This window comes from Camponotus floridanus, unplaced genomic scaffold (assembly GCF_003227725.1).
Source record: "Camponotus floridanus strain SB8 unplaced genomic scaffold, Cflo_v7.5 scaffold3, whole genome shotgun sequence".
NCBI lineage: Eukaryota > Metazoa > Arthropoda > Insecta > Hymenoptera > Formicidae > Camponotus > Camponotus floridanus.
The window spans coordinates 7,060,805-7,088,779 of record NW_020229436.1 but is presented as its reverse complement, the minus strand read 5'-3'; the positions used below and the strand labels follow the sequence as shown (position 1 = coordinate 7,088,779).

Here is a 27,975-nt window from a genome sequence, read left to right as displayed (position 1 = left end):
TATATTTTTAAAATTGCAGATAATCATTAAAACTTACTTGGGATTAATTTTTGTTTCATTTATATTTTTGTTATGTCAGATATTTTCAAAACATGTACGTATGTTGTATGACTTAAATAGCTCTTTCTCTCTCTATGACAGGTTACGATATGTTCAATCATCTATTAAAAATCACTACGAACTTTTATGCGAACAATTCAATATATATGTATAATTATTTATATACGTATATGTGTGTATGTATGAGTATGTGTCGATAGATATATAATACAACATTTGAAAAAACATGATATGCTCATTCACTTGCTGCTTCATGAATATAAATTTAATAATATAGCAATAAAAATGTCAATGTTATCAATCTCAGTTTTTCTTGCGATCTGTGGAATGTATTAAATTATCAATATATTATAACATCGTATATAAAATAAAATATACAAGGTGTCCCAGATCACTTGCACACCCCTTTTAAAATGAAAATAAATGGCTTTTATCAAAAATCGCGAACAATTTTTAAGTAAATCGAGTAGGCTCTATCAAATGGTGATATTTTCAACTTTTGATTCCGACCGGAAATACGTCATCCGGATCGGAAATTGAATTTTTTTAGGGGAACATGGTACTTTTTATTTCAGATTCGAATTGTACGCGAACAAATAAGAAACTTTTGTATCAAACGTTTTTTCTGAAAGTGTTTCTGTCAATCTTAAAATTGAAAGTTTATTATTTCATCACAGTTACTTTCAAGGTCAATTTTAAGATTGACAGAGGCATTTTTAGAAAAAACGTTTGATACAAAAGTTTCTTGTGTTTTGACGTACAATTCGAATCTGTAATAAAAAGTACCATGTTCCCTTAAAAAAGTTCAACTTCCGATCCGGATGGCGTATTTCCGGTCGGAATCAAAAGTTGAAAACATCACCATTTGATAGAACGTACCCGATTTACTTAAAAATTATTCGCGATTTTTTAAAGCCATTTATTTTCATTTCAAAAGGGGTGTGCGGGTGATCTGGGACACTCTGTATATAAAAAAATGAATTATCGACAAGCTACGATAATGAGATTCATTGCATTTGTGTAACATTTACTTATCGATAGATTTTTTAAGTAAAAAAAAAATGATAACGATATACATCTATAACAGAAGCTGGAACAGCAAAATGCACGTGGCCTTAAATAAGAACTATCATATGCGGTATAAGTATGAAAGTCTCTGTTTCTCTCTCTCTCTCTTGTCTTCTCTTCATCGTTGTCTCTATTCGAACGGCGACCCCTGATCCTATACAAACAGAGTATTATACGCGTCTACTTAGGCTAACAGAGGCTCACGGGCCACTTAACACGTTACATGATTGTGCACAATTACACGAACAGTCAAGGATTAAGGTAGGAGAGGATGATAGTACACTGGTTTGCGACTTTTCTCCATAATGTAAAAAGCCTTAGGTTTGCCATTTCCGGGGAAATTTTTGTGGATGCTGGTAGAACCTGTCTTGATGGAAATTGGCGCGTAATAGGACGCGGCTTTCTTTCGATGCTTCTTCATCTTCATGGCGTTTTTCGACCCGTGGAAATCGTTAGCCAGATGGATCCTGTGCTGAACCTTCAAATCGTCCAGTCTGTATACCTTGTCGTCGCTTTTCTTCGTCAATTCGAACTTGAAATTGTTATTGTCCGGGTAGGTAAGCCTCTTGTCGTTGTTCCTCACGTGTTTGGCCATTAGTGGTTTTTGGTAAGAATGAAGCTTATCGTTGCCGGCGTGATATTCGCTATTCTTGCTGGTCGCATCGAAGGGATAAAGTTTGTTCATTATGGCTTTCGTGGAGGACGTTTTTTGGCGTTTCCTCGTATCGTCCAAACCCTTTCTCGCCTGGTCCATAATCAATTGATTCAGCTGGAGACGCTTCTTCTCCGTCATTTTCTTGACGACCGGTAAATTCCAGTGATAAATCTTGGCGGGCTTGCCATTCCCTTGAAATCCCACCGGAAAGCTCGGCCCAGTCTTGGTCACTTTATCATCGTTGACAGATTTGTGAGGCTTCGTAATGGTATAGTACGGCGGACTGGCCGGAAGCTTCACGATGTAAATGTGACTGTCGCGGTGACCGTGACGACGACTGTAAGGCTGATGTATACGCGTTTGCGAGCTGAGTCCCGGTGGTTCAGGCCCGGCTAACCGCTTCTTGTGATGCCCGTCGGGTATTTGAAGAGGCGCGAGCCCGAGTCGATTTAGGATAGCCGCGTTGCTCGTACGAACCGTCTCGAAATCGGATGTATTTTCCGCGGAAATGGTTGCCACAGCAAGATGGCTGGAGAACATCAGCAGGAAGCCACTCAAAAGTAATAATCTAAAACAAAAATTACATTTCAATGTAATTATTTTATAAATTTATTATATAAATATTATATAAATATATATTATAAAAAAATTTATATAAAAATTATTATAAAAAATATTATATAAATATTATATAAATATATTATATAAATTATTATATAAATCATTCGTATAATATTATATAGTTACATAGATACAGGGTGTCCCAGACTATCCGACTACACTCCTTTTAAAATGAAAATAAATGGCTTTTATAAAAAATCGCGAACAATTTTTAAGTAAATCGAGTAGGCTCTATCAAATGTGATATTTTCAACTTTGGATTCCGACCGGAAATACGTCATCCGGATCGGAAGTTGAATTTTTTTTAGGAGAACATGGTACTTTTCATTACAGATTCGAATAGTACGTGAAAAAATAAGAAACTTTTGTATGAAACGTTTTTTCTGAAAGTGCCTCTGTCAATCTTAAAATTGAAAGTTCATTATTTCATCACAGTTCACTTTCGAAGTCAATTTTAAGATTGACAGAAGCATTTTTAGAAAAAATGTTTGATACAAAAGTTTCTTATTTTTTACGTACAATTCGAATCTGTAATAAAAAGCACCATGTTCCCCTAAAAAAATTCAACTTCCGATTCAGATGGCGTATTTCCGCACAGTAAAAAATTTTGTATTAAATTTAACATATTTCACATGTCCCAATTTATCCACTCTAATTTTAATGTTAATTTAACAGAAGGCAAGTACGTAAATAAATAACACAAGTAATATGTTTAAAAATTAACACAAAAGTGTGACACTTAAACTTTATCTGGAAATAAAGTTTATGTGAAAATAAAGTTTATGTAAATTAACATATTTATAATGTTAAATTTAATTAAAAGAAAATATTATTCTTACGTTTTTATGATAAATAACAGAAGAGATATGTCGATTTAACATATGGAAACTGTTATAGAGAGAAAACTAACACAACTTATCTGTTCATTTTAACATATAACATATTTCATCAAAAATTCGTGTATTAATTGTGTTGTTTTAACTCTTAGAAACGGTGAATATTAACTCAACACAGAAATGTCAAAATAATGCAATGATAATATGTTACATTAACATAAGAATATGTTAAAAATTTAACACAAAATTTTTTACACAAGAAAATTTTAACAGAAATACAAAATGTTTTTTACCTTGCGGTCGAAATCAAAAGTTGAAAATATCATCATTTGATAGAGCGTACCCAATTTACTTAAAAATTGTTCGCAATTTTTGATAAAAGCCATTTATTTTCATTTTAAAAGGGGTGTGCTGGTGGTCTGAAACACCCTGTATATAATAATAATAATAATAATAATACATTATTATAATAATTATAATAATGATTGTAATCTCATTATATAATAGTTATATAATAATTATATATAATAATTATATAACTATTATTGTTATAATAATTATGTTATAGTATAATTTATATATAAATTGTTGTTTATATTTTATATATAAATTATAAATAATTTCGTTTACATAGATAATAATAGATCAAGATAATAATAGATCTAAGTTCGTATAAATAGTAATTATGGGACAGATTAAGGATCGCTGTCACGTGTTGCGAACGTAAGGATTTGAAAATTATGACAATTGTCGCCTTATTCGAAAGACTCGCGTGAACAAGATTCCAGCGTTTGCACTCGAAAGTCTCGAGATCTAGATGAAGAAAAGGCAGAATTACGTCAAGGAACGATTCATCATGAGTCACGATGGCTACAACGCACGGAACCGACGGAAGAAGTCGCCTAACCATGACCCTGAGCACTAGTGGTATGTACAAGAAATTCAAGGGAAGGAACGCGGTGTCTAATTCTTCAGCTGGTTGTTTTTAAACCTGGCTAGGTATCGTCGGGAAAATATAAATAAGTTAATAAAACGAATTTTCAGGACGAGTATATGATATATATAAGCGATAATTGTCTGTCAAAAAGCAATTTAGAAATTTTATAAGATGAGGAATCTGAAATATCGCGAAAATAAATACGTGTCAATTCGTCATTCCACTTTTACGAACAGCGTTTTGTGTTTGCTAGTAAACTGCGCGATAAATAACCCTTTCTTCTTGCTTAATTGCTTGCTGCACCCAGGCTAAAGCACGATGGTTATTTTTTCTCTTATATTTTTACGATAGGATGCGTCTTTAACAAAATCAACAATTTTCAACAGCTCGTCGTTGGCAAACTTGATAACTGAGCAAATGAAAAAAAAAAATTTTCTATGATTTTATAACAAAATGCACGCAAGTTATAATAATATCGGGATTATTTTTTTCAATATTCGAGAAATCGAAAAAAATAAATTTGCACGATAAAGATGCGAGAGACATATAATTACAAAAAACGCATTTGCGTTAACCAATGAGGAATAATAAAGTATTCGCTTGTTCGGTGATTGTATTTAGTAAGTCACAATGTTCATCGGACCTGAAAGTTGGAACGTCCATCATGCAATAGCCGTAAATTAATATGCCAGCCAAGCATCTCCCTCGTGAAATTATTCCTCCATCCAGCGAGATACTTGACGTGGTTATTCACGACAACGCGACGCTCATACGTCCGGCAAAGAAGCTGGAAGAATGAATATGAGAATGAAAGAGAAAGAAAGTTACGTCACGCCTCCAGGTAATAATCGAACGTTTTTTTTTTAAATTTAATAATTATAGTTAATTATAAAATATTAATGAGATAAGAAAGAAAGAGAGAGACAGGGAGAAAGAGAGGGAGGAAGATTCTCATATGCACAGAAAAAAATAAGTGTCAAATCAAAACTTATATACTTAAACTAACGCGTTCGTTGTTTCGTACAAACGATTTATAATCTTCTTAGAAGAATTTAATAAATGAAATTTTAAATTTCAACAATATTATAGTCTTATTTTAATATTGTAATTTTGTCATCTCAAGAATATATAATTATTTAATTCTACTTTAAGAAAATTATAATCTTTGATTGAAAAATGTTATTTTCTATCTAACATTGTTTCTTTTCCGTTCAAGAAAATTAAATGTTAAATCACAAGAACATATTTTTCTTGATTAAACTATATAAAATGGCTTCATTCAAGTAAGCAATTATTCAAGCAATTATATTTTTCTTTAATTAACGCAATATAGTCTCATTTCAAGATTTTCATGTTAAAACTAAATATATTTTCAAAACGAGAATGTTTCTTTTTCTGTATATATATCTTATTTTACTTGTAATTAACGAATAATCGGACAAAAATACAATAAATGAATTTTTGAAATATCTTTTATAAAATATACAGTGTTAATAGGTGTTTACCACATTTTGATTTCGACCTAAAAATGTACTGACCGAGATGTAGTGGCGTAAATAAATGTTTCAAGACAACGCCTTTGTGCTCATTAAGATTCTAATCGACGCACAGTTATACGTCGAATTTAAGATCGTTATGCGTGCGACTATTTTTGGAATTATGTTGCCATTAACAAGTTTTTAGCGAAAAAGTTAACAATTTTGTATTAGTTTTTTTACAACAAAAAATTATAAAAATATATATTTAATTTTTTTTGTAGGTTTTTCATATTTAAGTTATAATTATTTTTAATAAATTAAAGAGTTATAAAATATTTGTATAATATACAATATGTATAATAAAATAAAATAATTAAAAATAAAAATAAAAATAAAAATAAAATTAAAAAAATAATATACAATAATATACAATATGTATAATATATAATATGTATAATATACACAATATGTATAATAAAATAAAATAATTAAAAATTAAAATTAAAATTAAAATTAAAAAATAAAATTAAAAATTAAAATTAAAATTAAAAATTAAAATTAAAATTAAAATTAAAAAATAAAATTAAAAATAAAAATAAAAATAGTAATAATCAAAATTGAAAATAAAATAATTAAAAATAATTAAAGATAATTAAAAATAAAGATTAAAGATTAAAAATAGAGATAATTAAAAATAATGAAAGATAATTAAAGAAAATCACAATATAGATGAACAAGATACATGAACGAAAGAAGGAATAAAAATTTTGCTCAATAATTTCATTTGTTACTCCACGTTCAAATATACACAAAACATGTATATTTGCGGGAAATAACAGCCGGCAGGGAAGTACACGCGCAGCAGCTCGAAAGAACGCGGAAGAGGATTCGAAGAGGAGAGTTCGAATTAGCTTGACGAGGGGAGAGCTCGAGAAGTGTGAAGAGGAGGAATAAAAGAGGAGCGGAAAGTAGCCGCGGAGTGCGAGCACGTGCATTCGCGCCCAGGTACAGGTAGGTATGCGTGAGAAAAGCCCACAGTTGGAAACCCAACGACGTGTATATCGGTGGAGAGAGGACGGAAAGACGTGCAACGTCTGGCCGGAATGAAGGATGGCAGGAAACATCGAAACGTTGGCGCGATCGCGATGACTGGAGATCAATCTTCATGATCGTCCGATCGGAGGTGTGCGGTCGCCTCTAACTCGATTTAACGAATATCGAGGCGTTTAATTCTCGAGAATTCTCTCGTTATCCCTCCCTCTAACTACGTTAAACCTCCCAGCTTTCGTATTTCGTCAATGCACGTGTGTAAGGTACGTTGACCCACGGTTTGTTTGTTCGACTGCACACACGATGAGGTGGTTCCATCGATTTATCGAGAGCCTCATTTGAAAAAAGACGCGCCTCGAAGGTGTGAAAAGCACCTTTCGAAACAGGTTGATGGAACATTCATGAAATTCACTATGTTTCGCGTATATCTTTACCGTGTAGTGCCTATAAACGTCTGGATTGCCTGCATATCCCGGCTGTCGAGGTCGTGTGAATATGATCAGGTGCATCGCGAAAGTGCTTGTGTACACGTGCACGATTTATGACACTTTATGCGAGAAAAGTTTCTAGTATCTCGATAGCGAAAATATTCTCCCATTGATACAAAATATATCAAAATTCTTTGCAGATGATTGTATCCTGGATTTCTCGATTTTTATAGTAGATTATAACATAATATTTATACGTTATTTATTACAATTTTTTGTAGTTTAATTCACGAAGAAGTAAATGCATCAAATAAATTGTCAGAATTAAATAAAGCTGTAATAAAAAAATTAAATAATTAAAAAATAATAGAAAAATTGAATAAGCAAAGTTAAATTAATTCTCATGACAAAAATTACGATATATAATATTTATATGTATATAAAATATAAAATGTAATATATAAAAAATTATATGAAAAATTAATATAAAATTTAATATGAAAAATATAAAAATAAATATAAAAATTAAATATAAAATATAATATGAAATAAAATATAATATAAAATATAATATAAAAAATTATATATATTATAAGAAGGAAATTTTTTCTTTCCTCCGATTCTTTTTTCTTTATTTTTACAAAACTTTATTTGTGCTCCATCAATCGAAAATAATTTAATAATTTAATAATTTTTTTACGTTATATGTAATAATAATAATAAGAATTGCACTGTTTTCAAAAATAATTTCTTATGCAAGTTCGATAGATAGATGAATGGAAAAAAAACAAGTCAAATAAAAGCAATTATTAAATTAATATAAATCTTTATCTCCAGGATTTATCCGCGCGATAAAAGTCCTATTTCGCGAGGACTTACGTGTGAGAAAAAAAAGAATGCGTCCGTAAGTACAACAATAATAAATAGCTACGCGTATCGAAAAATCCAGTTCATCGACATGAACGGAAGCATCTATTGATTTACTCCCATAACGCGACTATATACATAAAACCGCGAACATGCTGCATTTGCATGCTGCATTTGTTCTGATTCACATTGGACCTGAAGAGAAGCAAACGGATATGCTGTCCGTAAATCTCAGCGCAACTATAATTAAATTGCATCTTTCTGTCCACGGTAGAATCCACTAGTCTTCATGAAAGCAAAATATGTGTCTTTCGTAAAGGAAACAAATTAATATAATTTAAAGTTTAATTTCACTAGCTTCTCAGATTGTAATATGCGTACTTTGCATTGTTTTATGTTTACAAATTATTACGGTGTTTCTAGAAAGAATTTGATAAATTCAGCGTCCAATTATTATTCTAGAAATTGAAAAAATATAAGATACAAGTCAAAAAATGTTAATTAATTTTTTTATTTTAATTCTTACATCGTATTGTTATTTTCGGTACTTTTAAAGTGTACAAGGGGTGTCATTTTTTAAAGTAAAAATGTTCAAGAACTTCGAAAATATTTATACGCCTTCCTTGATTCTTCTAAAAAAAGGCTAGATTAATAAATTTGCAAAATAATTTGCTTCAATATATTTTTATTGCAAATAATGAAGCGAAATGCATTGTTTTGCAAACATTGGTGAGGTTAAAAATTTCTGTATATTGAATAAAAATCAATATTGTCTTTAACGATTATTGTATCATTATTGAATCTTTCATTCTATTCAAACTTTGATTGATTTGCAAGGTTGATTTGATTTCATGTGTTAATAATCTTTCAATAAACTACAGATACAATCTTTCGATGATCATTCAATACATTAATGTTTCCTCTTCTAACAACCTTGACAGTGATAATATTAATATGTCACGATTGAAGTTGTCAGGAGAGAAAACATTAAAATGTAAAGAGCTTTACTCAATTAAATCTAATATTGATTCCAATCTTGAAGTTTACTCTTGCTTTTTTAATGTTTAAATATTCTTGGATGGAATGTAAATGGGCAAAAATTACAACGACCTCGGAATGAAAAAAATTACTGAAAATGAAGGAAATAAATATTACAAGGTTTCAAAACTTTATTTGATACATCCTACAATTAAATTAATTAATTGAATAAAGTGAATGTAAACAAAAATCAGCGAAAGGCAATGAATCCGCGGCGACAGTGATCGTCCAAACGACATCATCGATTCCGCACTGTACCAACCAGCTTACATATACAGGGTGTTCCAAAAAGGTACCTCGGAATATCTCGAAAAACACAAGTTTCATAAAAAAATGTTTAATACAAAAATTACTGAAATAAAGAGAATTATCTGATGGATTACTGAAATAAAGAGAATTATCTGATGGAGGTCAGATTTTAGATTATTTTAAGTTTTCAATTGAAAACTTAACCTCTTTCAGATATTTTGGAATCTTGACCGTCGCCGGTATCTCATAAAAAGCTCGATAATTTCGAAATTACTGATTTAAAGCGAATAAAATTATAGTGTTTTGAAAAGATCTCGAGAAGGGCTATAAGAATATGTAATAAAAATTAGGGAGTTCAATTAAGAAAATTCACGATGAACTTGTTTTTACTTTGACTACGAAACCCAAAATCAAATCGATAAAGCCACTAAATAGACCTTCTTAAACCTTACAACTTTTGTATTAGACATTTTTCTATAAAACTTACATTTTGAGAGATATTCCGACCATTTTGGAACATTTCGTATATACAAGGTGTCCAAGACCATCCGTACACCTCTTAAAATTAAAATAAATGGCTTTGATCAAAAATGGCAAACAATTTTTAAGTAAATCGGATACGCTCTATCAATGCTTCTGTCAATCTTAAAGTTGACCTTGAAAGTAACTGTGATGAAATAATGAACTTTCAATTTTAAGATTGACAGAGGCACTTTCAGAAAAAATGTTTGATACAAAAGTTTCTCATTTTTTCACGTACAATTCGAATTTGTAATAAAAAGCACTATGTTCCCCTAAAAAAATTCAACTTCCGATCCGTACGACGTATTTCCGGTCGGAATCAAAAGTTGAAAATATCACCATTTGATAGAACGTACCCGATTTACTTAAAAATGATTCGCGATTTTTGGATAAAAGCCATTTATTTTAAAAGGGGTGTACGGGTGGTCTGGGACACCCTGTATAATACTAGCGCTTTCTTACGGCTCATTAAATCCACAAGCCATTGCCGAGGAAACGACATTGGTGGGCAGACGTACATGAAAGAGAGAAAGAGGCTGGAACCGCGAAAAAACTTGAACGGCTTGCATGCTCGCGCAGGCATGTTCTCAAGTTCTAAGCGGATCTTGAATGGAAAGGAAGGAGCGCGGAAGTAATGAACGACGTGCTTTTTGCCATGGTCACACCGAGAGCAAGAGGTGGACGTTCAGTGGACGTATTAACATTGAACGGCTCTCGTTAGAAAGCGTCGTAATAACTCTACCTCGCGTAATCAAAGACGTAACCTTAATCATCGCCATCAACACGCGCTACGCTTTATTATCGCGGAGTTGATTCAACGCGACTATTAACGTTCGTATGCGTTACTAATTAATCCGTAGGTCCGATTTCCTCTGCTCTATTCCACTCGGCAATTTGCGGCCCGCGTCTTGAGATACGATTACGCGCATAAGTTGGTGTAAAAGAATCACAGGTAAATTATCGCGCAAACGAGCGTCCAAGATATTCTCGTTTCAAGCGAAGCAATTAAGGAGAAGGCGAAACTTTTACGCAAATAAATAATATTCGAAGAAAAACCAATTTTTGTTTCAACAAACAAAATTTCCATGTTCTCTTTCATCAGATGTTGATAAGAAAATTCTCCAAAATTGTTATTGTATTAAATAATTGTTAATAAATTTTATAATTATAATAGCTTTAATAATTATAATAAATAAGAAATAATTAAATAATAAATAAATAATAAATAAATAACAAATAAATAAATTTTAATAATTATAATAGTATGGAAAACTGCAGAAGAATTAGCATAGGAAACGTCTGTCTTTCGAGTGTCGGTAAAACGAAGGAAGAAACATGAGAAGATGGAAAAAGTCATATCCTTTGCGACGTCATTTTCGTATTTACATCGTCCATAAATTTACCAACGTGTCGTACACTCCTGCAAGATATTGCGCATATATTGCAATAGATAATCTCATGTGAAATGCATCGGCATCAATTATCGGATTGATACTTCTTGAAAACTTAATAAATAATTTAATTAATTAAATTAATTATTTATTTAATTTTATTTGATTGAATTATTTATTGAATTAATAAAATTAAGTAATAGTAATTTATGTAACTCAATTTTTTAGTAATAAGGAAGTTTCCTCTCTTGAGGGAATTGACAATCTTTATTTATTTTTTCCATTAATAGTATTTAAACTTAAGAGTCCAAAATATAAGTTAAATAAATAATAAAAATAATATATTATTTATAATATTATATTATTTATAAAATAAAATATTTTACAGCGAAATAAATTGTCCTAATAGAATCGGAAAAAATTTCGAAGGATTCAGGCATTAAAGAGATGCCAATAAGAAAAATTTCAAAATCGTAAGCTTGCTTAAGAGAATCATAAATTATGAACACTAAAATATAAAGAGAATCTGTCACATTTCTTAACGTCAACAATCAAGATATTGGAATTGCTCAAGCTACATAATATACGTTATGCCTCGCGTCCTTTTGTACGCAGAAACCTCTGAAAGCCTCTAAGGATATTCGAGTCTCGTAATTTGCAGGTTGCAAGGGTTTAAAATATCGCGTCGAAAATGTTGGAGTATAGATTTATGGCTTCAAAGAGTTAATTACCAGAGGCGAAGGCAGACTATAAAGGGGTCAGGGTCTTAAATTACTCCAGGAAGTTAATTAAACTCCTGTTACGTTATTGCCATTGTTCGATTATTCGATTCAATCTAAGGCTGATTTTTTTCGCTATTGAACAGATGGCAACGAGGAACAAAAGCGAGGGACAAAAATAGATAAATAGGTAGAAAAAGGAGAGGGAAGAAGGTTCAGCAAACACGCGAGTAACGCGACTCACACATCAGGCTCGCAGGCTTGGCCTCCCTTAGGTATTGTTTCGGTCACGTAGCCCCTCAGCCCGTGTTACGAGAGATAGGTAATCCCGCGCATTGATCCTCTCCTCTAATGATCGACGAAACCTGTTACTTTCCCTGGGACTCGGGGACTAAGTAAGGCTAAGGATTTCGCTGGCAATCTCCGACGACGACCATTTTCTGCGCCGATAGGCGCGCTAATTGGCGCAGTTACGTGCTCGCGGAGATTCCACGTTAATTAACTAATTGGATTATTACGTTGATCTGTCGCTTTACCAGTTAAGAAGATAAGTTTTACTGCGATATCTTGTTGCGCGCGACAATTCGTTATCACCGTCTAACGATAATCCGAGAGGATAGAAAAGAAATCATTTTTCATCGGTGGACGAAGCCGGGTCAGGGCAAAACTCGTCCCGAACGGACGCTCATGGCGAGTCCGAGACTAGAATCTTGTATAATCTATGTAATTGGCTTCGATGCAGACCCGAACACGACCAGATCCAGCTTCTTCTGGCCTAAGTAAAGCAACATTGCCAACTCGAGAATTTTACCCAGTCAAATTTACAAGGAACTTTAGCAAGCGTTCCTTCGACACTGAGAAAATAAAATGGCTGCTGACGAATTTCATGAGAATAAATATTCATACATTTTTTCAAATAAATTATCTAATTGATTAATGCTCCATTTTTAATGAATGTTTAGCTATATCTGGTTTTATTTATTTATAATTATGACATTGATTTATTTATAATTATTTATTATAACATTAAAGATAATAACAAAAATCCTTTAAATTATAATATTTTAATTAATATTAATATTATTTATTAATATTATAATTAATATTATATATTATTTTAATTAATATTTTAATTTTATTCAGATTGAATAATATTAATTTTTTTCATCTCTAGTTTTCTTTTTTAAGTAATTTTTATAAGTAGTTTTAAAGAGGTGGAAATTATTCTAATTATTACGAAATATATGATCAATTATATGCTACGATTTTAAACTAAAATCTTGAGTTTTTAATTCCTCCGTTTAATTCACTCTAATTTTATCGAAAAAAATAAATAATAGTTATAGAGTTTCTTCAGAAAATTACGAGTCTTGTAATATTAAATAATAGAATTATTGAAATATTAATTATTGATATAGAAATTATATTAATACACAAAAAAATACATATACACAGTGAGTATAAAATGCACTTTGTACAAATGCGAATTAACAATTTCGCATTTATATCGATCAAGAGAGATACTACAATTATAGCAGTTATCTTTATAAAACGTCTGCGACACATACGATGCAACGTGCATGCAAGCAAGGTGCGTATCGGAAACGAGATGAACACAGAGAACTGTTTTAACGGAGCTTCTATGTCGCTGATCATACGAGGAGGAAGTGCGAACGATCTCGAGAATCTCGTTCTCACGAGCGCCATTTTCCATTCTGCTCAAGCTTCCGCCTCTTCGTACACAGATGCGAACGCATTCTTTTGATCACGTCGCGCGAGAGAAACTTTGTAACGAAAAATGCTGAGCCTAAAGATTGAATATTTGCTAATCTATCGAGAAAGGAGGGTCGATTTTAGACTCAATTTTTTTAAATCAAAATTTTTGATTGATCAAAATTGTTTAAAGTCGTTTTTTTCGGAGCACGTGTCCAATAATAAGCTGTTCTAAAGCGAGGCATGTGTATAAATAATGTGTTCTTTCGATTATTATTTTTAATGGGATTGAATCCTGATGATTATTATTGTAGTAAATTTTTTACAGAACTATTTTTGAGGCTAAAAGAATTTACAGGATTTATTATTATTCCGTCTATTCTATTCCATTTTTTTCCAACAAAGTCGACGAAAACGATATAAGAATTAACTTCCAATCTTTTTTATTTTTGAATTTAATCACGTCACTCAATAAATTAAAACACGATCGATTTCCTTTTTTTTAATATCCTCTTATTTTTATCACATTCAATATCCGTACACTTAACATTTATTCTTTCACTTACGTCACTATTTGCATGCGTAAAAACATATAATAAATAGAAATATATAATAAATAATAAATAGAAATAAATAGAAGAAATTGTAAAAGGCTTCAATTTTGATGTATTAAGAGAACAAGAAGTTTAATTATATTTTATATTCTCTAGATAATAATCAACAACTCTCAGACACTATAATTAATTACTGCTGTCAGTGTAAGAATAGTTTGCGAACGGCAACACAAGCAGCAAGTGTTGCACTTATGTGATAATAGTTTTGTAATCTTGAACAGAATAAACATTTTTAAATATTTTACTCTTAGTTTTCTGAATAACTGTGAGAAACAACAATAATAATGACTGCAAATGAATGAAAATGAATTCTATTCTTTATATAAAATATTTTCCAACTATGTTGAATATTTTTCTCACAAATCTGCAATTTTACATATTTGATACACTTATCATAAATTTAAAATTAAATCTTATTTTATTAATGTAAAATTGAGTACATTTTAACCCTTTTTTTATGTTTTCAAACAAGAAAAATACAATAAATATATTTATATATTCTGAATAATAAATAAACAAAATTTACTTTAATATGTTGATAGTTCAATGATTAACAGGGAAAATATTTCCTTTTGTTCTCAAGTTCAAAATGTTCTATCACTTGATTGTGTCTACAAATCAGTGACTGGTTTCCTAGTATCTGATAAAAAGTATTTTATAAAAGGAAAAATAGGAAGCAGAAAGGAACATTTGCACGTGTTCCTGGATTTCCACTTAAACTACGTATCTTGAGACAGTTGTTTTACTTTTTAAGGCAATTGTATCCTGTTCAAGAGACAATATCATTTAAAAGTTAAGTCGTGTGACATAAGAAAAGTAATTTAAAAAAATGTCTGATGATATACTTGAATGTCAACCGCAAAATAAGAACGATCTGGATAAGAAAAATATATCTAATTGTGAAATTAAAATATGCTAGAAATACTAAATTAAATTAAATCAGTGAAAATATCATTTATTAAAACAAAATTTCAAATACACTAAATAATTTCTTTTAAAAGAATATTATATCTCACATTATTTACGAGTTATTTATATAGAAAGATATGAATATGTGTTTAAAATCTACAAATAATATTTTTTTAAGGATATAGTTATATAACAGATGTTTTAAATATAAGTAAATACTTTAAATAAATAAAATCAATAGATTAATATTAATATACATTAATTATACGTCACTTTGTAAATAAGAATTAAAAGAATATAAAAATATGTGCGAGCAAATAATGTGCGAGCAATTACTTACACAAATGACGTTGATTGCTTTAATTGCAATGTATTAATAATATATATTTCAAGTATGCCTTCAGTAAATTAACTTGAGAGAAAACGAACTCGTAAAATCAATTTATGTGAATAAAAAATCTCAACAAATTGAGACATAAATTATTTGTACGTGATAGAAGATAGTCGGTGACAGGTAGACGCGTGAATAAATACGTCATTTTACATTCTTGGCGTAATGTGCGACACTTTAACAACTAAAAGTTGTGGAAGGAAAGTATCGATTTCTGTTTTTACCTGTATATCGAGTCGGGAAAGTTGAATGGTGTTCGCTCGAGCGTGCTTTTTGAGGAATTGGAGGTAAGATACGTGAGAAGGATGTGAGAAGGATGAGAGAAGAAAGTCCGGAATGCAAATAATATACATATGTATACATGTAGAATCTAGTTCTCTTCGCATAATCTATAATCTATAATTATACAAGAATTTATATTATGTATACATATTTATATTCTTATAAATTATTGATTTTTTGATAATCTTATTTTCTTTTTCCTTCTTCTCGAAACTGTTATATAAATAATTTATAATAATATTATATAATAATTTATAATAATAATAAATTGTTGTTAATTATTATTATTAGAAAGTAAATAAATTATTTAAAATTCTAATAAATTATTATCATTATTATTATTATTATTATTATTATTATTATTATTATTATTATTTATAATAATGTATATTATTATTATTATTTATATTATTATTATTATTATTATTATTTATAATAATTTATAATAATTAATTATTATAAAAAATTGTCCAATTTAACATTTTTTAAATATTTGACTTTATTGATTACAATGTTCGGCATTTTTTTCTGTATCTACATTCTTGGAATATCAAGTCTTGGAAAAAAACATGGTATTGAAAAGAGTAACTCCCTAAAGGATTGAGGCTAGAAGGAAGAAGAGTTTGCTCATGAGACTGTAGTGCCCTCGAACAACGAGAGAGATAAGAATATTTGCCTAGAACAGCGCAAGAGCCATCGGTTGCTCAGTCATGCACGTGTCCATTGATAGATTGGAAGAAGAAACACAAAGGAATCTTATTGTTAACCAGAAGAATAGAGGTTCCTGTTCGCATTCTTAGTACAAGAAACAGTCATCGAACGGACAACCTTGGAATACTCGCATGGCTAATTTGTAAAAAAATAATGCAAAAATAAATTTATCATTATAACGTTGATTTACTTTTATTTTTCCACCGTTCAAATTAATTTGATAAAAATTTTGTTTAGCAGAAAAATAAATAACTTTCTTTTAGAAAAATATTTATTTTATTTTAATAAATATTTTTAGAAATATTTTTAGAAAAATATTTATTTTAAATATTTATTTAAGATATTTTTCGACGATATATATATATATATATATATATATATATATATATATATCAATGTGCTTAAATAGTAGAAAGATTGCGTGAAAAATGTCCACATTTTACAGTCGTTAATATCAAGCAGTGGAAACAGTGGAAGAGAAGAAAGCAACGATAAAACGATACTATGTAGTCTCGAACTAAGAAGAAGCTAAGCCATAAAGGGACGAGAATATATAAGGATGGAGTCTGAACTCTCTCGAAGCAGCCAGCCACGTCTGAAACATCCGCTCGCAATATTTTTTCTCTCTCCTTTCTCTGATACTTGATTCTTTTCTTTTACCATCTCCTCCATTTGTCCTAAAAATCTTTTTTGCCCTTTTTCCTCTTTCTTTTCTGTAGACTTCCTACCGAGGGATTTAACTTGCGCTCGAATCGAACCGCAATCGGCACGAAAAAAAAGAGAGGAGGGACTCGAGTGGTGAATCTGGTCTGTGCGATTCTGACCCATTCTCGTTAGCCGAATTATCATCGTTTAAATTGCCAAGCGAATTTGACTGAAAATATTTCAATCAAACATTCAATGACGTCAATCGATCAATCAATGTGTTATTTTATATGAATTTATATGTTTAAAAAATTTACAATAATAATTTAACCAGCAATGAATAAATGAAAATTTACATTGTTGTTTTTGCAATATTATTTTTAATTCTTACTTCATTTTTTCACTAATCAATATTTCATGGCGATGCACTTTAAGCATTTCGTTTTATATATTTATAATAAAAATATATTAAATATATTAAAAAATATATTAAATAATATATTAAAGCAAGTTATTTTGCAAATTTATTCTAGCTTTTTTTTTGGAAGGATCAAAGATGATATGAACTTTTTTAGATTTTTTTGAACATTTTTAAGAACGCATCGGACAAAAATAATCCTTCCTACTTTGAAGATGTCAAAAATAATAATACGGTGTAAGGTTAATAATTAAATCGGATACGGAGAAAACAGCGTAAAATTTCGTAAAGCACTATCGAATACTTAGGTTTTATAGACATGTAATTGCGCGATCGAAAGTCTGTACAATGCCTGAAGGTTTCGGGAGATTCAGACTCTTAATTCCGCTAGACCTGACCCTGTCATTACGCATCTTCGGCAGTAAACTTTGATTATACGTTTCGAACGTTGAGGAAGAAATTCGAAAAAGTGCAAAAGAAGGAAGAACATGAGATCACGCCGAGAGACGTCGTTATCACCGATAATTGAAGATGTAAAAGTTCTAAGAAAAGCGAGATCGTCTTTTCAGCGCCGAATTTTTCAAATATCGGCGCAAGTTTGAGCTGCAGAAAATTTATGGAAATAACATTTTCCTCTCTTCTCAATTTTTCTCGCTGATAAATCATCAGTTTCATTAAATATTTATGCTTTACTTTTTTTCTCGTAAATTTAAAGAGAGTTTAATTTAGTATTCATATAAATTAGTTGCATATATGTAAACAGGAGTCAATATAAAGTGCATAATTAAAAGAGCATTGTGGCTTTGAAATTACTCGGCGGAAATAATTTCAGTTCCATGATTACATTAGTGAAAGATGCAAGCGTACAAAAGAAAAAAAAATTCATGAGTGAATTAAAATTTACGTGAGTTAATATGAAACGAGCGCACACATACTTTCGAGTAATTACATTAATGTTGCATCATTTAATTACTCCAAGCTACTATCAAACATCGGAGATTGTTTGGAAAATTATAAATATGTATACATCTTTAATATTTCATCTACATATATATTTAATTCATATTATTTATAGATTGAAATTACAAGTAATCAAGAAAGTTTTGTGTTTAATATTCAAATGGAATTTTATAAAAGAATATAATTTAAAAATTTAAGTACAAATTATGAATATTTTTGAGATTTTTGTTTTGTTTTATTTCTTTAAATTTTAATTTCTATTTGTCCAATAAATTATTCCAATATATTATCCATATAAAAGTCGATATATAATCACACAAATATAAATATATGTAATTATATCTAAAATAATCCACGTATGTGTTTTTTTGTACAATAATAAGAAGAATAATTGAAAGATAATTATGAAAATAATTTTTGTATTGTTTTCTTTTAATAAAAGAAGTGAGAAAAAATTGCCCATACATATAATTCTACATAAATTTATACATGATACACTCGAGAGAAAAAAACGTCGATATTTCATATAATTATATATATTTACTTTTGATTATATATTTGGACTTTTTTCCCCGCGAGTATAAATTAACTGCTATAAACTGCCGATGTGTCGGGATAAAATACCGAGCTAGGTAATTTTGAGATAGAAAAAAATATTGGAACGAATTAATTGATAGTATTACATTATGTGTTATTTCTTCCATCATTTTGCAGTCAATTAAGTTCCATTACCTGTAATTCAGAAACACAAGTTAACAGTATTTTCACAGCGGTGATTCGTCAATCATGGTTCAACAATCTCGTGAGAGGTGTACCGGAGTATCTATCAAATGGCTTTAATGGCTATAGTGCCATGCAAACGAGCGCGTGCGAGTCGAGAGTCGTGCATACGCATAATACTTGAGTGCGCGCACACGCTTGTATCGAGAATGGTCGTCCGGGAACGATCAACGTTTATTAAATCAGTGTCAACAACCAAGATTTAAATAATTTCAAATTACATTCGATGACAATGTATCCTTTTATAGCATCTTTTTATAGCGTCACCTTTCCGATGAAATTATTCGTCAATTAAATATTATATATCATAAATATTATATATATTAAATATTAAATATTATTAAATATTATTAAATATTATTAATATTATTAATATTATTAAATATTAAATATTATATATATTTCATTATATATTTTATTTTATTATATATTGCATACATTTCAATGAAAAGTATAATATAAATATATTATGACTATATTTTTTTGATAAATTATGCAAAAAATGATTTTTTCAAAGATATCAGATCTCGCATTAATTCGAATATAATTTCGATATAATTTCGATTTAATATTTTATAAATTTTATTTTTGGAAACAAGGAAACAATTATTATAGAAATAATTTTAAAAAAATACAATTTTAAAATTATATTATTTATTTTGTGTACATATTAATTTTTAATTGTTTTGTAGAAACTTTAAATAGTAGAAAAAATAAAAATATACAATATACAAGAGATTCAGAATCTTCTTGCAATTGAATAAACGAAACGTGCAACAAAATTGTATGAGCCTAAACAATGTAATTCCAGTTGGATCGGCCACGTTCATCGTCGAATAAAAATTTACTCACTCACCCATGTGGTCATTTACCACATTTTCGCTTCGCTTTGTGGACTGTTGAAATATTCATGAGTAGTGAATCAGCCGAACGAGCATATCCGATGCATACTCCGAACGAATCCCAGACTCCGCCGCTTCTTCCCTCCCATTTATATCGGCTCTTTGACCTCAGCACCATTCTGCATAACGGTGCATCGGCCTGGACGTTTGCCTATTATGTCACTATATTCATATAAGGATAAGTCGCCGGTATACCGTAAGTTCTCGATATGGACCAAAGTTTCTTGAGTCTCTTAGAAACGACGTAAGATCGATCTTTGCGATTCAGAAAAAAATACGTCGACTCGTCTCTGGCCTGCGATGAGATCTCAACTGTCTCATGAAGAACAGTCAACGAATAAGAGACATTGAATTTCACAAATTTCGCTCTTTCTTCGAAATAAAAATCTTAAGGATCAGATACAGTAAAATAAAATAATAAAATAAAATAAAATAAAATAAAATAAAATAAAATACTGTCTCATGAAGAACACAGCCAACGAATAAGAGACATTGAATTTCACAAATTTCGTTCTTTCTCCGAAATAAAAATCTTAAGGATCAGATACAGTAAAATAAAATAATAAAATAAAATAAAATAAAATAGAATAAAATAAAATAAAATAGAATAAACTAAAATAAAATAAAATAAAATAAAATTGTAATAACAATCTAAGCGAGGGAGTTAGAATGTTTCTCGCTACAAGGTACATTTATGCACCATCACAATCTCGCAGACACCGAGCATTGTCATTTCAAGATTTCAATACGTGCATCGGCAAAATGCCTACATATCAATGTATGTTCACGGGCATTCGCAGGCACAAGCCTGCAATTATTTCTAAATACGTAGGAGTGTCATTTTTCCCCAAGTCCCACAGAATGTACGGTAATCCTATGCCAGGCTGTTATTTGCGATTCGTTCTGTACAAGAAGAATTTTTGTATTTGAATCACTATGACCTTGCTGCTTGCGAAAAGCTCCAAGACAGTAACAAGCCTTGCGAAACACGACAAAATTCTTCAATTTAATTCTAACACGATGACAGGAATTTTAAGATGCATTAACTAACTGCTCAGTTCGGAAATTCAAAAATTTATGCAAATATATATTTAATAATTCGTTATTTTTGCTATCCATTTTAAAGAAATAAATTTTAGGAAATTGATAATTTTTAAAAACACCATTAATCTTAAAAGGATAATTTTCCCCTATAAAAATTGTCTTGTATCTCTTCCTTCATCGAAAATAATAAAACGGAAGCAAAAAATTTTTTGGAAATTTATATCTTATTTTTATCGCATCTTCAAATGAATTCAAGTACACAGTAAAAAATTTTGTGTTAAATTTAACATATTTCACATGTCCCAATTTATCCACTCTAATTTTAATGTTAATTTAACAGAAGGCAAGTATGTAAATAAATAACACAAGTAATATGTTTAAAAATTAACACAAAAGTGTAACACTTAAACTTTATCTGGAAATAAAGTTTATGTTAAATTAACATATTTATAATGTTAAATTTAATTAAAAGAAAATATTATTCTTACATTTTTATGATAAATAACAGAAAAGATATGTCGATTTAACATATGGAAACTGTTATAGAGAGAAAAATAACACAATTTATCTGTTTATTTTAACATATAACATATTTCATCAAAAATTCGTGCATTTACATATTAAATGTGTTGTTTTAACTCTTAGAAACGGTGAATATTAACTCAACGCAGAAATGTCAAAATAACGCAATGATAATATGTTATATTAACATAAGAGTATGTTAAAAATTTAACACAAAAATTTTTACACGAGAAAATTTTAACAGAAATACAAAATGTTTTTTACCGTGTAAGAGACAAATATAAAAACTGCAATTTTTTCGAATTGATAATCTAGATTATCGATGGAATATATTGATATTATATAATCTTTATACATCGAAAAATATATAAAAAAGGATATAATGAAGAAGAGGGAATTTGACATCGACATCGGTGACAAATATGACGAATAAGCGGTGGAAGAATAAGAAACACAGGAAATCCTTAAAATGTGCATGTTCGCATTGCTCACGTGCCAATCGGTGCTCTCATGCTGTTAGACATGCATTTACGATCCTATTTATGTGCCTACTTGTGTACATCGCAGCCAGCACGTATATACGTACGTACGTGCCGAGCACGTAATATATCGCGTGTCCTAATCGAAGTGCTACCCCACGTTCCGTTCACTCCTCCTTTACTCGAGGGTCTCCTAACCCAACAAATAGACCTGCCGTCTGAAAATGGTCTCACTCTCTGTTTTCTTTCTCTCCTTTTCATATATATATATATATATATATATATATATATATATATACATATATTCTGCATTATGCGCTTGCATATAAGAGCTGCGATCGCGTTACTTTCATCGCATTGTGATGCACATTTCTGATATATTCGTTATTAACGATTGGTTAAAGATTCTAATATGATAAAAACATTTGTTTAAAATTTCTATATTTCTATATAACGATTGTTGAGCTTACAAGAGATGTCACGTACGCATGCGCGTCAAAATGATACAGCTCCTACGTCTGCGTATTATTGCACACGTACAATAATTATTTTATTTAAAAGAAACAAGTATATTTATAATATATAAATATAAATCTCGTATATTTAATATATAAGGCTCTTATTGCTCGTTTCTTAATTATCATGGTGTTTAATATATACATTCTAAATAAAATAATACACTTCAATAATTCATAAATAAATAATTGATATTGGAAAATTTTTCAAATTAAAATTATGGAATATATAAAGAAGACAATCTCTGAATGTGTACCTTATAGCCTATACAACACAGAACAATATTGCTGCAATATTGCTGTAATATTACAAAAATGTTCCGTGCTGTATGGGAATAAAAATAAAGACTTCATGGATAAAGATTTCATGGATAAAGACTTCTTAATATTTAAAGTATACAAGGTGTCCCAGACCACCCTTTTAAAATGAAAATAAATGGCTTTTATCAAAAATCACGAACAAGTTTGAAGTAAATCAGGTACGCTCCATCAAATGGTGATATTTTCAACTTTTGATTCCGACCGGAAATACGCCATCCGGATCGGAAATTGAATTTTTTTAGGGAAATATGGTACTTTTTATTACAGAATCGAATTGTACGTGAAAAAGTAAGAAACTTTTGTATCAAACGTTTTTTCTGAAAGTGCCTCTGTCAATCTTAAAATTGAAAGTTCATTATTTCATCACAGTTACTTTCAAGGTCAATTTTTGTATTTTGCGTATTTCTGGTTGGAATCAAAAATTGAAAAGATCACCATTTGATAGAGCGTATCCGAGTTACTTAGAAATTGTTCGCGATTTTTGATAAAAGCCATTTATTTTCATTTTAAAAGGGATGGTTTGGGACACCCTGTATATACACGAGGGATGCTTGTCAGATTTCACTTTTACGTAGGGAATCTTAGATAATGCTGAAGAAATCTGACACTTTGTAATCTAAAGGTCTAAAAATTCATTTCAAGGTCATATGATATGATTCCACTTGCCTTGAAAGTGCCTCCTTATGGAGTACCATTTCAAAATATCATCCGTCCAAAAAGATATTATGGATTAATTGCAATAAGATATTATGGATAATTATTATATTAGATAAATGCTAAAATATAATAATAATAATAATAATAATGCTGATGATATTATATATTCGGTTCTCATAAAATAAAGTTTCTCAATAAAATTAATTATATATTTTTATATATTTTATATATATTTTTCTTTTATATATTAAATATATTTTTATATATATTTTTATATATTTATTTATATATTTTTATATATTTTTTATATATGTATTTTTATATATTTATTATTAAATATATTTTTATATATTTTATATTTTTACGGACAACACACTTGGCCTCTTAGGCAGAGAATTTAAACGTGCAATTTCAAATTTCATTTTCATGTAAACGCCCTGATACGCGCATACTTTTATTGTCATGTTGCGATTAATCGAGATACTTGCTCCTTTAACGAAAGAGAGGATAATTGAAAGGGCGCAAATGCAAATTATAGGGCATCGTGTGAAGTTTCCATCCGCGTAATGACCCGAGACGGGGATGATTATGCTCTTGACATGCAGCGCGCGTGGAGGGGAAAAAAACAGAGATAAATAAACGCACTTTGCACGGTTAGAGCGTGTTCACGGGGGTAGGGGCTCTCTTATACCACCTTTCTTCTTTCGCTCATTTTCCCCCCCTCGTGTAACGAGGGGTCCAGTCTTTTTTCCACCCTCGGTAGTCTTGATGACTAACGCAGCCGAGGTGGCTGGTGGTGCCTTCAACGGCGATTGCACCCCGTCAAGAGAAAAACGACGAGTGGAGCGGTGCGTGGGCGACCCCTGACGAAAAGAAAAGGAGGAAAAATATGCACTTGCGCCAAATTGCACGCCTGGACGGAGATACGTTGCGTCGATCTCTCCTTTATATCTTTTACTCCTCGATAATAATATTTTTCTCTCGGATTCTCGTACACTTGTGTCATGTCCAAGATTGAAAAATCTCCTTGTAAATCACGTCGATGAGTTAGCATGTATAACGCAGTGTTTGCTGGTATCTAGATAATTATCTAGATAATGAAATTGATCATCTTTATCTTTAGCTAGATGAAGAAATACAAAGTATCTTTATCTTTATCTTAGATAAAAAATATATGTCATTTTATCTAAAAATTGTCTAAGATGGAATCTCATTTTCATTATGCAAAAGAGTTTTCCAGGCAAGCTTCTAAAAATCTATCTAAAATATCTAAAATATATTTATTTGGAAAATAATATTACAAATATACTTTATCTTGTACTTGTTTTGTACTTAAATTTGTGCAATGTATTAATATTTTATAAAAATAATATATGTATTGTTACACATTGATTATTATATTAATATATGTTAATAAATATATTATATTAATAAATATATTATAAATATAAATTAATAAATAAATATTTATCATATCATTTATATACTTTTTTGTTATTATTTAAATATTCTTTAGGAAAAGAGAAAGAATATGTGTTTATGATTTTAATATCCCATTTATAATCTGTTTCACATTTTTTACAAATATTTATAGTCTTATAAAATAAACAAAAATATCTAGATAATTATCTAGATTATCGCAATAATCATCTCATCTTTCATCTAGATTAAGTAAAAACAAAATCATCTTTATCTCATCTAAGCTAAATTTACGGATTTTTATCTTTATCTTTACCTAGATAATTTTGAAATTATCTACAGCAAACACTGCAGTGTAACACGTTCAATTTTCATTCACGAGCTGCCAAACATCCCCACGTACACGTTAAGTGTCGTACTTTAGCCAAGACAGAGATTGTATCGGGCCACGACAGCTGATCGATGATGCAATCAATGATGGAATTGGAAGTGCGGTGATCGCTATATCTTCGGGCTCGTTTCAAAGTAACGCGAAAGGGATCGTCTAATGATGATTTATGCGTCGTATAATCCCAAGGCCTCGCGGCAAACACAGCCGCGGTATCGGTACTCTCGTGTAATCCTCATCTCCGTGGACTCCATTCCAAGTTAATATTGACCATAGACTCCCGTAGACTCTGGCGCCGCCAGTAGACGTTCTACGCATAATCTACGTGAATTCTATGGATTGTGTGCAACGCTCGCAACGACTTCTTCGACATCATTTCAGACATGTTACGCGAGTCATGCGCGAGACTCTCGCCCTTTCTTAATCTGTTTATTCTTACATGTATACCAGGATGGGCCAGAATTCAACAAGATGAATCACACCCAGGGAGGTGATTCTACGTTTCAAAACGCATCCAAGTGATTTATCTCGAGGCGTAGAATCAACTCCACGAATCTGGCCCACCCTGTATACACATATATAAAATTCCATGTAAATATACAGAGTGTTCCAAAAGTCCCGGACCGGTCGAATATTTCATAAACTATGCACTTTAGAAAGAAATGTTTCAGACAAAAGTTGTATGGCTTGAAGGGGGCCATCAGACAGTGGCAATGATTTGACGTGGGAGAGTCATTTGAAAGTCACGTGAAGATCACCGTCAATTTCTTAAATGGAACCCCCTATTTTTTATTACATATTCGTGTAGCTTATCTCGAGAGCTTTCCAAAACACTATAATAAAGTATTTCTTCATTGATTACTTTTCGAGTTATGAGGCTTGAAATCATTTCTTAATTTTACATAAACCGTAAAATATCTTGTGAAATATTCATTTTTCGATTATCTTACCTTATTAATTTTATGTACAAAATAATGAGAGGAATCAATTGGTGTAAAGAAAACACATAGTTGTTTAAAAAAAAAAATATGTAATTGTTAATTGCAAATTACATATTTTTTTCTTTCCGGTCCGGGACTTTTGGGACACTCTGTATATAAAGTAATATATCTTATGCGATAAAAGCACCTAAAGGTAAGTCGTGTAGCTGTTTCGGTGCCTGAAGCCTGAAGAAAAGGGAAACGAGGAAGGGCCAAGCGCAATAAAGTCAAAAGAGAAAAGAGAAAAGAGAAAAATGAGATAAAATGTATGGGAACGAGCGAGACGGTGATGGGGGATGAGAAGGGGGGAGGGGGAGGGAGGGGGCGAGGGGGCGAACGAACAGGCGGAGCGAGAGACCGGAAAGTCAATATTGTGCGCGATGAGATACGTCAAAATTATTGCCGGTATTAAAATTTATCGGATGCCGAAAGTGCGTCTGGGTAAAACTTACTTCATCGTGCGCATGTCGTGCGCGTTTATGGCTTTTCGATATCCTATACGCGTCGCGAAAAAGCCGCGGGGCCGAGTTGCGAAAGGGGTAATAATACACGGCGGTGTGTTAACAGCGAGCGAGATTCGAATTCGAATTCTCTCGAGTTATTTGAAATTTAAATTCAAATTCACGCGCGTGAAAAATAGGTGAAATTTCGCTCGAGGTTGAAGTACGATTTATTTATTTTTCTGGAAGAAAACGAGCAACGCGAGATAAAATTTTTGTCGCATAAATCTCGATAAAATGATGTGAAAATGATGCAAATGTGGCGTATATAAATTTGACTTATATGAAAAATAAGCGATTTTGAAAATTCATGCATAAGTAATGAGGCATAAATAATAAATGTTACGGGGAATAGGTGCGGTACGGAAGGAGAAAATGTTCGTAATCACGTTGTTTGCATTGACAATGTATTTTGACAGTCGAGGGGAACTTTGCTCAAATTATTAATATTCATAAGGAATTTTTAAAAATGTTACTATCGAGCGCAAAAAAATGATAATGCGTGAAAATATAATAAATTCGGAGAAGGCTCGCGCATATTTCTAGCGCGCTTATTTCATGGGCAGCCATTGTTAAATCGATAGATTTTCTTTCGCCGAAACTCTTATTAAAATTCCCATCTTACGTTGCTTACGAAAGGAGAACATTTTTACGAAAGAAACGAAATTTCTCCTCCAATTAAAATTTTTTGACAGAACCAAAATAACGAGACGAAAAAACTTAAGGTTAAAAGGCCAATCTTACCTAAGTTCACTGGACATATTTTTCCCTCGGCGATGAGCAGACAACTTCAAGGATAACCCGGCCGATTGGATTTCGGTGTCGCTGATTCTAATGTTTGCGCGAAAGTCGGAGGAGGTTTCACTCGGATCGACGTAAATTCAACGCGAACCAAACGAGCGCACG

General features: G+C 30.7%; 1 protein-coding gene across 1 annotated transcript; it reads right to left on the bottom strand.

Annotated features, from left to right (window-relative positions):
- Positions 1-759: 759 nt before the first annotated feature.
- On the bottom strand, positions 760-27,975 carry LOC105254340. Its single transcript, XM_011262962.3, has 2 exons — positions 27,814-27,975; positions 760-2,351 (listed from the first exon to the last, which is right to left on the bottom strand). The coding sequence occupies exons 1-2, from the start codon at positions 27,828-27,830 to the stop codon at positions 1,385-1,387; spliced, it is 984 nt and encodes a 327-aa protein (XP_011261264.1). The 5' UTR covers positions 27,831-27,975; the 3' UTR covers positions 760-1,384.